The sequence below is a fragment of the Chrysochloris asiatica genome, unplaced genomic scaffold (genome assembly GCF_000296735.1).
Source record: "Chrysochloris asiatica unplaced genomic scaffold, ChrAsi1.0 scaffold00140, whole genome shotgun sequence".
Taxonomy (NCBI): domain Eukaryota; kingdom Metazoa; phylum Chordata; class Mammalia; order Afrosoricida; family Chrysochloridae; genus Chrysochloris; species Chrysochloris asiatica.
In genome coordinates, this window is record NW_006408658.1 from 5,941,273 (window position 1) to 5,955,058 (window position 13,786).

General features: G+C 38.2%; 1 protein-coding gene across 1 annotated transcript in view; it reads right to left on the reverse strand.

Moving 5' to 3' along the window:
• RRM1 (ribonucleotide reductase M1) overlaps window positions 1-13,786 on the reverse strand; it is a 42,025-nt gene that overhangs the window by 10,153 nt on the left and 18,086 nt on the right. The window contains exons 9-14 of the mRNA XM_006870248.1: window positions 11,066-11,149; window positions 9,799-9,960; window positions 9,371-9,450; window positions 8,510-8,711; window positions 951-1,100; window positions 528-749 (exon numbers count right to left, since the gene is read on the reverse strand). Coding sequence (XP_006870310.1) covers window positions 528-749; window positions 951-1,100; window positions 8,510-8,711; window positions 9,371-9,450; window positions 9,799-9,960; window positions 11,066-11,149 — 900 coding nt within the window. The remainder of the gene's footprint in view (window positions 1-527; window positions 750-950; window positions 1,101-8,509; window positions 8,712-9,370; window positions 9,451-9,798; window positions 9,961-11,065; window positions 11,150-13,786) is intronic.

A 13,786-nucleotide genomic window follows, 5' to 3' on the forward strand; every position in this document is an offset into this window, starting at 1 on the left:
GCCACACCTGAGCCCACTGATGCTGCCACTTTGCCAATCCATCTCGCTGGGGGTCTTCCTCTTTTTCTCTGACCCTCCACCCTACCAAACAAGAGTTAATTAAACACGGGAGACCTGACTTAACCAGATGAATGCTGTTAAAAGAGGCAATCAAGCCTTATGGAGAGACTCCTATAACTAATCTTGAAAAAGCAAGATACGAAGAATTCTTCAGCTGCAAGGAAATGAACTGGTGATCTTAGAAAACAACCCTGAGTCCCAGCTGACACCTTGATTGCAGTCTTGTGACACCCTGAGAAGAGGACCCAGCTAAGCTATGCCTAGACTCCTGACCCATAGAAACTATGAGATTAATCCTAAATAATCTCATTTTAACCTTTAATTTAACTACATCTACAAAGAAACTTTTCCAATTAAGGTAATATTCACAGGTTCCAGGGATTAGAACTAGACATATTTTTAGAAAAGTCACCAGTCTTTCCCTGTACGTACCCATTGACAAAAAAGGATCTTATCCGTATACTTACTCCTTTGCTGACTGGAGAACCCTCGTAAGTTTCATATGGGCCATGCTCTTTAGCCAGTTCACAACTGGCTTCCAATGCTCCATAATAAATGGTTTCAAAAATTTGCTTGTTCAGTAACTGGGCTTCTGGGCTCTCAAAAGGATACCTCATCAGGATAAAAGCATCTGCCAGACCTTGTACCCCAATTCCAATGGGACGATGACGTTTATTTGATAAGTATGCCTTTATGCCAAGAAATTCAGAGAAGAAAAAGATAAAACATTACTGAAAATAAAAACACCAATCTATACCTTATGACACATACTATGTCTTTATCTGTCTTCAAATACCATTCCAATAACCATTTAAATGACTTTTAGACCTTATTAACTCCTTCCACCTTGGATTTCAATGACTAACAAACAACAAGAAATCTATTCATACCTCTGGGACAGGGTAGTAATTTATATCAATAATTTTATTCAAGTTACGGACAATAACTTTGGTGACTTCAGCCAACTTCTTAAAGTCATAAGTATGTTCTGCTGTGACATACATATTCAGGGCCAGGGAAGCCAAGTTACAAACTGCAACCTGGAAAGCAAATAAAGAGTCAAGAATTACACAATTTTTATCTTTGGCCTGTTTGCTTCAGTGAAGACCTCTAAAACTCCCTGACATTAAAATTTAAATGGTAATCTTCATCATTCATCAGTCCATTTCTAAACCCAACTAATTCTACTTCTTAGTATCTACTCACATGGGAGTAGTGAAACAATATGGTACACACACAGCGCTATTAACAGACATAAATCACATTGTGCTATTGCTTATTTTGTCTCATTTACTAGATGTGCATTGTCTAATATGATAGCCATTAACATCCTGCTGTGGTGCTGCAGGGTAATGCACTGGACCACAGGTCAGTTTAAACAGCAAGGGCAGCAGTTCAAACCCACCAGCCACTCCTGGAAAAACCTAGACAGGGTCACTATGAATTGGAACCAACTCAATGGCACTAAGAAAACCACATGTATATACTTACTTAAAATAAAATTTAAAAGTTTATCAGTTGCACTAGTCATAGTCTGAGTATTCAATAGACATCAGATAAGAACTCATTGCAAAAAGCTCTTCCAAAATACATAATGTCTACCTCATCCTTGTTGAGATTCTGACAAGCTCTTCTTGTTTTTGTTAAGTGCCATTCTGTCAGTTCCAACTCACAGCAACCCTGTATAGGGTATCCAAGGAGAGGCTGGTGAATTAGAACCACCCTTAGCAACAAAGAATCCAAGTTTGTGAATTTTGAAAAAATTTCTCCAGGTGATTCTCCCAACTGTAGTATTAACAATCTCAACAATAAGTGGTAAGCTTCTTCAGGTAGAAATCTTATTTAACCTTGCAATTTTAACACCTAACACATATGGCATAGATTAAGTACTTAATATGCTGAATGAATATACCTTCACTACCATTTTGATTAGCGTAGTGGTTATGAATTGGGCTGCGAACCTTAAGGTCAGCGGTTCGAAACTACCAGCTGCACCGCGGGAGAAAGATGAGGCTTTCTACTCCCGTAAAGATTTACACCCTCGGAAACCCTATACAGGGTCGCTATGGGTCGGAACCGACTCGATGGCACATAACAACAACAACAACAACCATTTTGATTATGACTATCCCAATCCAAACTTTCTCCTCTCACCAGAACTACTAAAAGTTCCTAACTGGATACCCTGATGCTCTTCATATCTACTGCATTCTACACATGTCACCAAAGAGCTATTTTCAAACCATTTTGGATAGTACAAAAGAAGCACTGCTAACCAAAAGGTCAATAATTCAAATCCATAAGCCACTCTGCACTAGAAAGATGTGGCAGTCTGCTTCCATAAAGATTTACATACTTGGAAATCCTCTACTGCATGCAGTTTGACTCTGTTCTATTACATGGTTGCCTTGAGTCAGACTCGACTGGGCAACAACGGGTTTGATTTTGGTTGTGTTCTGTAAGGAGCAATGTGGTACAGTAGTTAAGCACTTGGTGGTTCTAACTTACCAGCCACTACAGGAGAAAGTCTGCTCTCAAAGATTTAAAGCCTTGGAAACCCTATGGGGCAGTTCTAATCTGTCTTATGGGATCACTATGAATGAATCAAAGCCCACTATATAGCAATTAGTTTAGTTTTTGGTGGTTCACATCAATCCAATAAATGCTAAGGAGGAAATCAACATAAGAATAGAAGACAATTTTGGGGGTAAGAATGGAGGGAGTACCATTTTTAAATAGAGATGTCAAGAAAAGACTCAGTGAGAATGTGACATATTAACAAAGAACTAAGAAGCTTATGAAGCAAACCATGTGGCTTTCTGGGGGAGGAACATTTAAACATTCAAGGTAGTTGTTGTTAGGTGCTGTCAAGTAGGTTATGACTCAGAGTGACTTTATGCATAACAGAATGAAACACTGTCTGATCTGTCATCCTCAACTGTCACATTTGAGTCTACTCAATGTAGACTGCCACTGCGTCAATCCATTTCATCAAGGCAGTGTTCTTCCTTCTTTTCACTGACCCTCCACTTTACCAAGCATGATGTCCTTCTCCTGATAATATGTCCAGAAGCATGAGAGACAAAATCCAGTATCTTACCATCCAGGCTTCTAAGGAGCATTCTGGCTGTACTTCTTTCAACACAGATTTGTTTGTTCTTCTGGCAGACCACAGGACTTTTTAATAGTCTTCTCCAACATCAAAATTCAAATGCATCTACTCTTCTATGGTTTTATTTATTTATCATCCAACTTTGACATGCTGAGGCAATTGAAATTATCATGGTTTGGGTCAGGAGTACCTTAGTCCTCAAACTGAGTTTTGCTCTTCAACACTTCAGAGGTCTTGTAAAGTAGATTTGCCTAATGCAATACATATCGCTTAATTTCTTGAGTGTTGCTTCTTTGAGTGTTGATTGTGGATCCAAGCAAAATGAAATCATTGACAACTTCAATCTTTTCTTCATTTATCATTTTATTTACTGATCCAGTTGTTAGGATTTTTGTTTTCTTTACATTGAAGTGAAATCCATACTGAAGGCTATAAAGTTTGATCCTCATCAGGAAGTATTTCAAGTCCTCTTCACTTTCAGCAAGGAAGGTTGTATTATCTGCATACCACAGATTATTAATGAGTCTTCCTCCAATCTCAATGCCACGTTCTTCATATAATCCAGTTTCTCAGATCATTTGGCTCAGCATGTTGTTGTTGTTAAGTGCCATCGAGTGAGTTCTGACCCACAGCGACCCTGAATGGGTTTCCAAGGAGCAGCTGGTGAGTATGAACCACTGAGCTTGCAGTTCAAACCAACCTTGCAGCCAGGTGCTTATCCTACAGTGCCACATCAGAATTCCAACAAATTAAATACGTATAGTGAGAGGATACAACCCTTGCTCACACCTTTCCTAGTTTTAAACTATTCAGTAGCCCCTTGTTCTGTTCTAACTGCTTCTTGATCAATGTACAGGTTCCTCAAGAACACAACTAAGTGTTACAGAATACCCATTCTTCGCAATGTTATCCATAGTTTGTCATGATCTACACAGTTGAACACCTTTACATAATCAATAAAGCACAAGTAAACTTCTTACTGGTATTTTCTGCTTTCAGCCAAGATCCATCTGATACTAACAATGATACTGTCTGTGCCTGTGTTGTTAGGTGCCAATGAGAAAGTTCCGACACATAGCAAACCTATGTACAAAAAACCCCGAAACACTGCCCTTTCCTGTGCCATCCCCAACAACATTTGTTATATACTTGAGCCCATTGCTGCTGCCACAGAATCCCAGAGGATGCCAACTGTTGTTGCTAGGGGCCATCGAGTTGGTACCAACTCATAGCGGCCCTATGCACAACTGAACAAAACACTGCCCGGTCCTGGGCCAACCTCACTATTGTTGCCACGCTTGAGCCCATTGATGCTGCTGCTACTTGGCCAATCTATCTCACTGGGGGGGTCTTCCTCTTTTTCTCTGACCCTCCACTTTACCAAACATGATATCCTTCTCCAGTAACTGGTCCCTCCTGACAATATGTCCAAAGTATGAGAGACGAAGTTTGACCAACCTGGCATCCAAGGTTGCACTTCTTCCAACACGGATCTGTTGGTTCTTTTGGCAGCCCATGGCACTTTCAATATTCTCCTCCAAACCGTACTCAAAAAGCATCGATTCTTCTACAGTCTTCCTTATTCACTGTCCAGCTTTCGCATACATATGAGGTCACTGAAAATACCATGGCTTGGGTCAGGCGCACCTTAGTCTTCAAGCTGACATCTTTGCTCTTCAACACTTTAAAAAGGTCTTGTGCATATTTGCCTAATGCAATATGTCGTTTGATTTCTTGACTCCTGCTTCCATGAGTATTGATGGTTAATCCAAGAAGAATGAAGTCCTTGACCACTTCAATATTTTCTCTATTAATAAGAAATGTTGTTTATTGGTCCAGTGGTGAGGATTTTTGTTTTCTTTACATTGAGATGTAATCTATACCAAAAGCTATGCTCTTTGATCTTCATCAGTAAGTATTTTAAGTCCTCTTCAATTTCAGCAAGCAAGGTTTTACCATATGCATATCACAGGTTGTTAATGAATCTTCCTTCAATCCTGATGCCACGCCTTCATATAACCCAGCTTCTCAGATTATTTGCTCAGCATACAGGTTGAATAAGTATGGTGAAAGAATACAACCCTGTCGCATACCTTTCTTAATGTCCATGTTAAGTGCCATATCGACCCTGAACAGAGTTTCCGAGGCTGTAAATCTTTACAGGAGCAGAAAGCCTCATCTTTGTCCCACGGAGCAGCTGGTAGTTTCAAACTGCTGACCTTGCGGTTCACAGCCTGATTTGTAACCACTACGCTACCAGAGCTCCTTAGAATCCTTCAATATTACAAGTTTAGGCTTGAATTTTTTCTTCAGCTTTCAGCTTCAAAGTCTTTGCACATTTTTCATACTTTGTCTTCTCTAACGGCCCTTGCTTTAGCTGATCTATGTTCAGGAACAAGTTTCAGAGTCTCTTCTGACATCCTGTTTTGTTCTTTCTTTCCTGTCTTTTTCTTGATCTTTTGGTTTTTTTCCTGTATGATGCTCTTGATGTTATCCCACAACTCTGGGTCTTTAGGGTCTAATGCATCATATCTGTTTTTGAGATGGTCTCTAAATTCAGGTGGGATATAATCAAGGTCATATTTTGGCTCTCATGGACTTGTTTTAATTTTCTTCAACTTCAGCCTAAACTTGCATGAGCAGCAATTAATGGTCTGTTCCAGTATGCCCCTGGCCTTGTTCTGGCTGGTAAGATTGAGCTTTCCTATCATGGTTTTCCACAGATGTAATCAATTTGAGCCCAGTGTATTCCATTTGGTGACGTCCTTTTAAGTTGTTAAAAAAAGATATTTTCAATGAATAAGTCAGTGGTCTTGCAAAATTCTATCATGTTGTCTCCTGTATCATTTCTATCACCACAGCCATATTTTCCAACTATCAATCCCTCCCTTTTGTTTTAACCTCCATATTCCAATCACCAATAATTATCAAAGCATATTGATTAAATGTTTGATCAATTTCAGTCTGAAGAGGTTAGTAGAATTCAATTTCATCATTACTGGCTTCAGTGGTTGATACTAAAATTTGAGTAATAGCGGTATTAACTGTTTCTTGCTAGTAGGCGTATGGATGTTATCCTATCATAAACAGCACTGTACTTCAAGATAGGTCATGAAATGTCCATTCTTATGATGAATGTGATGCCATTCATCAAAGTAGAGTACACAGCAAATGCAAAATCCTGAGGCAAGAGCATCATTGGCATTTTCAAGAAACATCAAGGAAGCTAGTAGGGTTGGAGCAGAGGGAGCAAAATGGAAAATTAATAGGTTAAATGGGAGTAATCAGTTGTGTATGACCTTGTTAGTTACTGGAAGGACTCTGAATGGAAAGGAATAAAGTAGTGATACATGCTAACACAGATAAACCCTGAAAACGTTAAGCTAAGTGAAAGTCAACCACAAAAGGTCATTCTGTATGTGTGTGATTCCATTTATAAGAAGTGTCCAGAATAGGTAAATTCATAGAGCAGTGACTGGGATAATAAGCAAATGAAGAGTGATTGCTAATAGGTGTATGGATTTTTGCTAGAGTAATGGAAATGTTCTAGAGTTAGGTAATGGTGATAAGTTACACAGCCTTTTGGATATACTAAAACACACCAAATGACACACTTTTAAAGGGTAAATTTTATGACATATAAATTATCTCAAAAAAATAACTAATCTCCAGATGACTAGAAAGTCATAAGGAATTTTATCCAGAGGCATGACATGATCTAACTTTGTTCTCTGAGAGTCATTAAATAATCTATTGTAATAGCTATTTAGTATGTCAACTTCCTCCTATAAAGTATAAATTTTTCAAAGAGCATAGACTGAGCTATATTCATTTTGTATTCCCAGGGTACTTAATACAGTGTCTTATACATAGCTGGTGCTCAATAATATTTGTAGAGTTAAAGTGTAACTTGAATGTTATATTTAACTCACATCCTACTTATATCCTGAGTTTTCTCTTTTTTTTAAAGGGGCATTCAGCTGCTCACCAAACACTTGGCAGCTCAAACCACCCCACAGCTCTATAAAGACCTGACAGTCTGCTCCTGTAGAGTACAGCCTAGAAAACCCTGTGGGGGCATCCTGCTATCACATGGGGTCACTCTGAACCTAAACTCATTCAACAGCACTTCATAACTTTTTTTAATTCTAGAATTTGGGATCAATTCCCTCTTCATTTGCAGTTTTGATCCAATATCTAAGCAGCCTGCCATCCAACAATCTCCTTAGGTTAACCTCCCTATCTCCAGTCTCTTCTCACACCAAGACACTCTTTAAACAGAAGCAAGAACTACCTTTCTCATCCTAATATTCTGATACTATTTTCTCCTTTCAGAAACCTGTAAGTGTACCTACCTCTAAGACATAGAACGGTCAGCTTCTATCTACTATCTCCCTTCCCCACTCATAGCCACTTACTTCTCCATATAACAAAGTTCATGGTATCTGCTCCATCAGGATAGACTTACTTGGCACCCAACACAAAACTTATCCCTATCTCTCATCTAAGGAACCCTGGTAACGGAGTGGATTACAAGCTAAGCTGCTAAACACAGGTCAATAGTTCGAATCTACCAGTTGCTCATTGGGAGAAAGACGAGGCTTTCTGCTCCCGTAAAGATTTACAGCCTCGGAAACCGTATGTAGGGTTGCTAGGAGTCAGAACCAACTCAGTGGCACACAACCACCACCACCATCTCTCATCTGCCATATAGGCCTTTCTTCCCAAATGGAGTAGAAACCTTTGAACTAAACATTTTCTTTTAAACAAAATCCATGCTCCATTTCTAGCCTTGCCATTTCTATGAAATCTCCTTAGAAATTTGAGATTAGAATTTTGTCTCACTTTTCATGACTGTGTCTGTGCTGACTGATATCCTTTCATCTGAGAGAGCTCCATAACACATTTATCTTAAACCATAACTGTATATTGCATTACTATAAAGATACATGTGTAAGAAAATCCTAACAGTCTCTTTACATAGCTTATACATTAAAGGAGTCCTGGTGTGGTGCTGTAGGATAAGCACTCGACCGCAAAGTCAGTTTGAACTGCCAGGTTGGTGGTTCAAACTCACCAGCCGTTCCTCAGAAACCCTATTAGGGTCATTATGAATTATGACTGACTTGACAGCACTTAACAACATACACTAAAAGATTTACTTAAGAGCATAAATCATGCCTCTTTGTAACTTCTCAATGGCAATATAAGTGCTCTCCAGTTTAAAACAAACTATGACAACTCCTTCACCCATCTCAAGTGAAATTAGTAAGGGATGTGCAAACAATAACTGCTTAAGGTCTCTCGGTACTCTAAGGCAGAAGTTTTTCTACCCACCTCATCTTTGCTGGTATACTCTACTATTTCTGTGCACAGGTTGCTGCATTTGATCGTTCCCAGGTTCTGCTGGTTGCTCTTCCGATTACAGGAATCTTTGTAGAGCATGTACGGGGTACCTGTCTCTGTCTGAGACTCAATGATGGCATACCAAAGCTGCTGAGCTTTAACAACTTTGCGGACACGACCCTGTTTCTCATAACTGAAAGGCAAAGCTAACATTGTTTTAATATTCATACACTAAAAATTTTTATTGCAGACGAAGAAAAGACACTAAAATAAACAATGATTAAAACTCTTTAAATTTTTAGTAAGTTTCTGCTAAGGGGGATAAAAGGACTATGATATTATTTCACTCTGGCTAAAAGTCATTTAGGAAAATCAGGCAGTTTTAAACCCCTTTAAGTATACCCCAATCATAATCAATCAATCCCACCTTTCATAATAAGAATGTAGTCAAATCTCCTAATCTCGTGCTAATAGTTATTGAACTGTTGAAATGTGTGTCCTACTCTCACAGTTGCTATATGCAATATAAAGCATAACTTATTTTCTCAAATGTATTATACAACAGAATAAAACAATAACCTTGTTAGTTATACCCTTAATTTTTATAAAAATCAATGTAAAATCTAAACATCTATTTGCATGTCTCAAAGTTTTAAGAAAGAAGAAAGGAACCAAAATTTTGGTCAAGGGTCAGGGAACAAACCTGAACAAAATTTAATTATTAACCACACTCTCTCCTAAAGTTTCTGGACACTTCTGGAGACAGAGTTGTGACTTGTGTACTTTTGAAATTTGAATCACTCAAGTAAGAGAAACATATAGTTAAAACATTCTTAGATTTGTTTCCCATACCTTTCATACAGTTTCTCAAATTCCTCTCCCCAAACCTCATCCAAACCAGGACACTCATTTGGACACATCAAGGACCAGTCCTACAAAGGGAAGAGCAATAACAACTATAAGAAATTTCAAATAACCAACCACAGCCATTTAAAACACTGTAAGAAATGGATGCTTTTATAGGCTCTTTTGGGATTCGCTGTGAAAATAATCTTAGGCTCAATACCAAAACATCTAGTTCTGTTGACATATGACCTTTAAAACCTTTAGGTGAATGAATTAGAATCTGCTTTAGATAAAAAAATGTTAAGAGGGAAGAATGGTATCTCTTAACTTACTCATCAGAATGCTCATCACAAATAGGTGGTTTAAACCTATGATTTAAAATGAGTGACGAGGAAGCTCATTCATGTCACTATTAACAGGTATGTAACTCTTACCTGATTAGACTCCACTCGTTTCATGAAGAGATCTGGAATCCAAAGGGCAAAGAATAAGTCCCTGGCACGCTGCTCTTCCTTTCCCGTGTTCTTCTTTAAATCAAGGAACTCAAAGATGTCTAAATGCCAAGGCTCCAGGTAAATAGCAAATGCCCCAGGTCGCTAATGGTACATAAAGTCACATTTTCAAAATCGAAATGAAACAAGGAAAACTTCCTATTTTCACAAAACCACTTTTTAACAATACCTCCTTTAATCTTTACTATAATTTATGACTTAAATAACAGTATAAATTAAAATACTATTAAAAATTTTTAATAGTAACATTTTTCTGACAATTCTAGGAGCAAGAAAAAGTAACTGACAAAATGCAGAATTGAAAGGATCAACTAACTTGTCCAAAGTGATATACTACTCTTCACTTTACACTCTGAGAAGCATATAAAGGCCAAGGAAAACGTGTTCACTTTGACAATGTAAGTTGTGCTCGTTATTAATAGGCAAAATGGTGATCTGTATCCTATCGATAGCCTCATCTATTTCTAAAGTCCACCATAAGGAAATTCATAAACAGATGATGTAAACTAGTCTCCTGTTAACATTGGGTTGTTGTTGTTGTTAAGTGCCGTCAAGTAGATGCCAACCCATAGCAACCCTGTATAGGGTTTCCAAGGAGCAGCTGGTAAACTTGAACTGCCGACCTTCCAGTTCAAACGACTTTGCATTTTGACACATTAACTGTTAACATTGGCTAGACCACCAAATTTCTTTCAGCCTTACTTTTCTATGTAAAATTGAGGGGTTTTTTTGTTGTTTGGGTTTTAAAGAAAAACACAGAATACACATTATAACCTCTATTGAAGGTTAGGTAGTAAAATCAGTTATAACTAGAAATCCTTTATAAAATATCATGTTAAAAAGCTGAACAGATCAGCAGCTACCTGCACAAGGGGTACAGCATGCTTGGTTGGGAGTAAAGCTGAATACACATGCGCAAGAGGAAAACTTTTTGGGGTAATGGAAATGTTCTGTATCTCAACTGGGGTAGTGATTACATAAATGTACACATTTGTCAACATTAACCAAACTGTGATCCTGGTGTGGCAATGTAGGATAAGCACTGGACTACTAACTAAAAGGTTGGCAATTCGAATCTTATAGAGTCACTATGAGTTGGATAAGTGAGACCTCAAAAACTGATTTTAAAAATTAAAAAAAAGCATATGATTAGTACTAATTTCCAGTACTTTCAAGTAACAGAGCATACCTTGTTCCCACCTTGATCCACATATCGAGCTGTGTTGTTGTAAACTCTCAGCATCGGTACAAGGCCATTGGAATTGCCATTTGTCTGAAAGAGAGATCAAGAATAAAAGCTTCTGCAAAGAAATGAGAATAAAATGGCTCTAACATGAAGAAATTACGTTCTCCCAATCTTTTGTCATGGGTACCTAATTTCTAGCTAGCAATCTATAATTTCACCTGCTTTTCCTCTCTACCCGTTTTGAAAGTATAGTGACCAACATAGAATTAACAAAATGTTGTTGAATCATGTACACAATTTCCTGGCATTTCTAATTTATAGTGAGATATAAAAATTACAAGTGAAGAAAGTCCCAAATCAGGGGGAAAAAATTTAAACTCTACATTTTTAAAAGATCATTATATAAATAGACACTTTGGGTAGAGTAAAAGTAAAAACACTACTACAATGTCTTTTTCCCAAAAAGAATTCAAGGCAACTTACAATAAGAATCATTTCCTATAGATGACCTAGAACAATACATAAATGGAGCTGCTCAATACTCAGTTTCTGTAAGAACAAAATAATAGGCTGAAGACTAAAACACGTTAACTACTGTTAAGTCACTCCAGACTCACAGTGACCCCATAAACAGATGGAAACACTACAAAGTCCTGCACCACACTGTGAGCCACAGGGTTCTCATTAGCTGATTTTTGGAAGTAATCACCAGGCCTTCCTTCCTAGTTCATCTTAGTCTGACACCTGCTCAGCATCGTAGCCACATGCAAGCCTTTATTGGCAGATGGGTGGTGGCCACCAGGAGATGCACTGGCTGGGATCAACCTGGTAGGAATTCTGCCACTGAACCATCAATGCCCCCAAGACTTTAAGAAACCTCATCAAATTCTTTAAAGAATCTAACTCCAAGATAAGTCTTCAAACATTCTAGCAACAATGGCTCCCTATACTATCATGTGAAAGTACAGTGATATACACAGGACTTTAAAAATACTACAATTGAATAGTTCCTTTCTAGACTCTCTAAATGTACCCTAACTTTACCCTACAAGGTTATATACTTTCTTCACTCATTGTTGCTGTTAAGCACCGTAAATTCAGTTTCAGTTCATAGCAACCCTGTGTAGGGTTCCAAGGAGCGGATGGTGAGTCTGAACCACAGATCTTGTGGTTCAAATCAATCTTGCAGTCCAAAACTTATCCTATAGCACCACACCAGGACTCCTAGCAGTAAATAGTGGAGATTTAAAGCAGATCTTAGTCAAAAATTATTATCTTGATCCCTGTTGAATAGTCAACTAGCAAAGGGCTACAGTTTAAATCATAATGTGCCAATGTTTAGCACTTGAATCCTGGCTCTTGACCATGTATTAAGTAACAATCTCTGGAAGTAATTTAACTTTCTAAGGCTCAGATTCCTCACCTGTCAAATGAAAACAATATCTTAACTCACAAGGTTATTGTAAGGTTACTGTTCCTAACTTGTGTCTACAATGGTATCTATCACATAAGGTTGCAATAAGAATTAAATGAACCATCATCAACTAAGAAGAGAAGGACTAAGAACTGGTGGCCAGGAGCAGACTTGCAGAATGTGCCCTTTGGAGATGTAATTTATTATATATGCCTGAGTGGGTTTTTTTGTTCGTGTGTTTTTTAAAAGAAGCTAAAGTGGATAGAGAGAAATACTTTTAACTGATGGTATATGGAGGGGATTGTAATCAATGTAATGAAATAAGATATATGAATGGTTGAATGTAAAAATGATGATGTGCCCTGTAAACTTTCACTCAATCCACAATAAAAACCTTAAATTAAAAAAAAAGAATTAAATGAACAATTCATGTAAAACACTACTTTCCCCAAAGACTTAATACATAGAAAGTACTCAACAAATTATGTTGCTGTTAAGTGTCGAGTCAGTTCCGAATCATAGTGATCCTGAATAGGATTTCCAAGAAGCAACTGGTACGTTTGAAATACCAACCTTGTGGTTCACAGTCCAGTGCTGACCCTTCAGCACAACACTAGAAGTTTCACTATATAACTGCTATTATTTATAAATAAAAATCCCAGAATTGGCACTAAAACTGATCCTAGAAATCATCTATATTAAGCTTCTAATAGTAATAAATGAAAATTAAGCCAGAACAAAACGACTCACTGTAAATCACATGTCATTAAGTGCCATCGAGTCGATTCCAACCCATAGCAACCCTGCACAGGTTTCCAAGGAGCAGCTGGTGAGTTTGACCCACCAACCTTGCAGTTCAAACGACTTTTGCAGTCTGACGAATTAGCCCACAGCGCCACACCAGGACTCCATAAATCACATTGTTTTTGTGAAGTGCCGTTGAGTTGGTTCTGACCAATAGCGACACTGTATAGGGTTTCTGAGGAGCAGCTGGTGAACTTGAACCGCCAACCTTGCAGTTCAAACAGCTTTGCAGTCTGGCGCATTAACCCACAGCACCACACCAGGACTCCGTAAATCACATAGACAGCTAATAATTAACAAAGACTCAGGTCTCACAAACCCCAATAGGTACCTTCTCAAAGTTATCCCTGGTTGCTTTATGAACTTGACTTCTCCTAAAACCAAGACCAAAACCAAACTAACTGCCACTGAGCTGATTCTGACTCATAAGGACCCTATATCGGGTTTCTGAGACTGTAAATCATCTTTCTCCGACAGAGTAGGTGCTGATGGGTTTGAACGGCCAG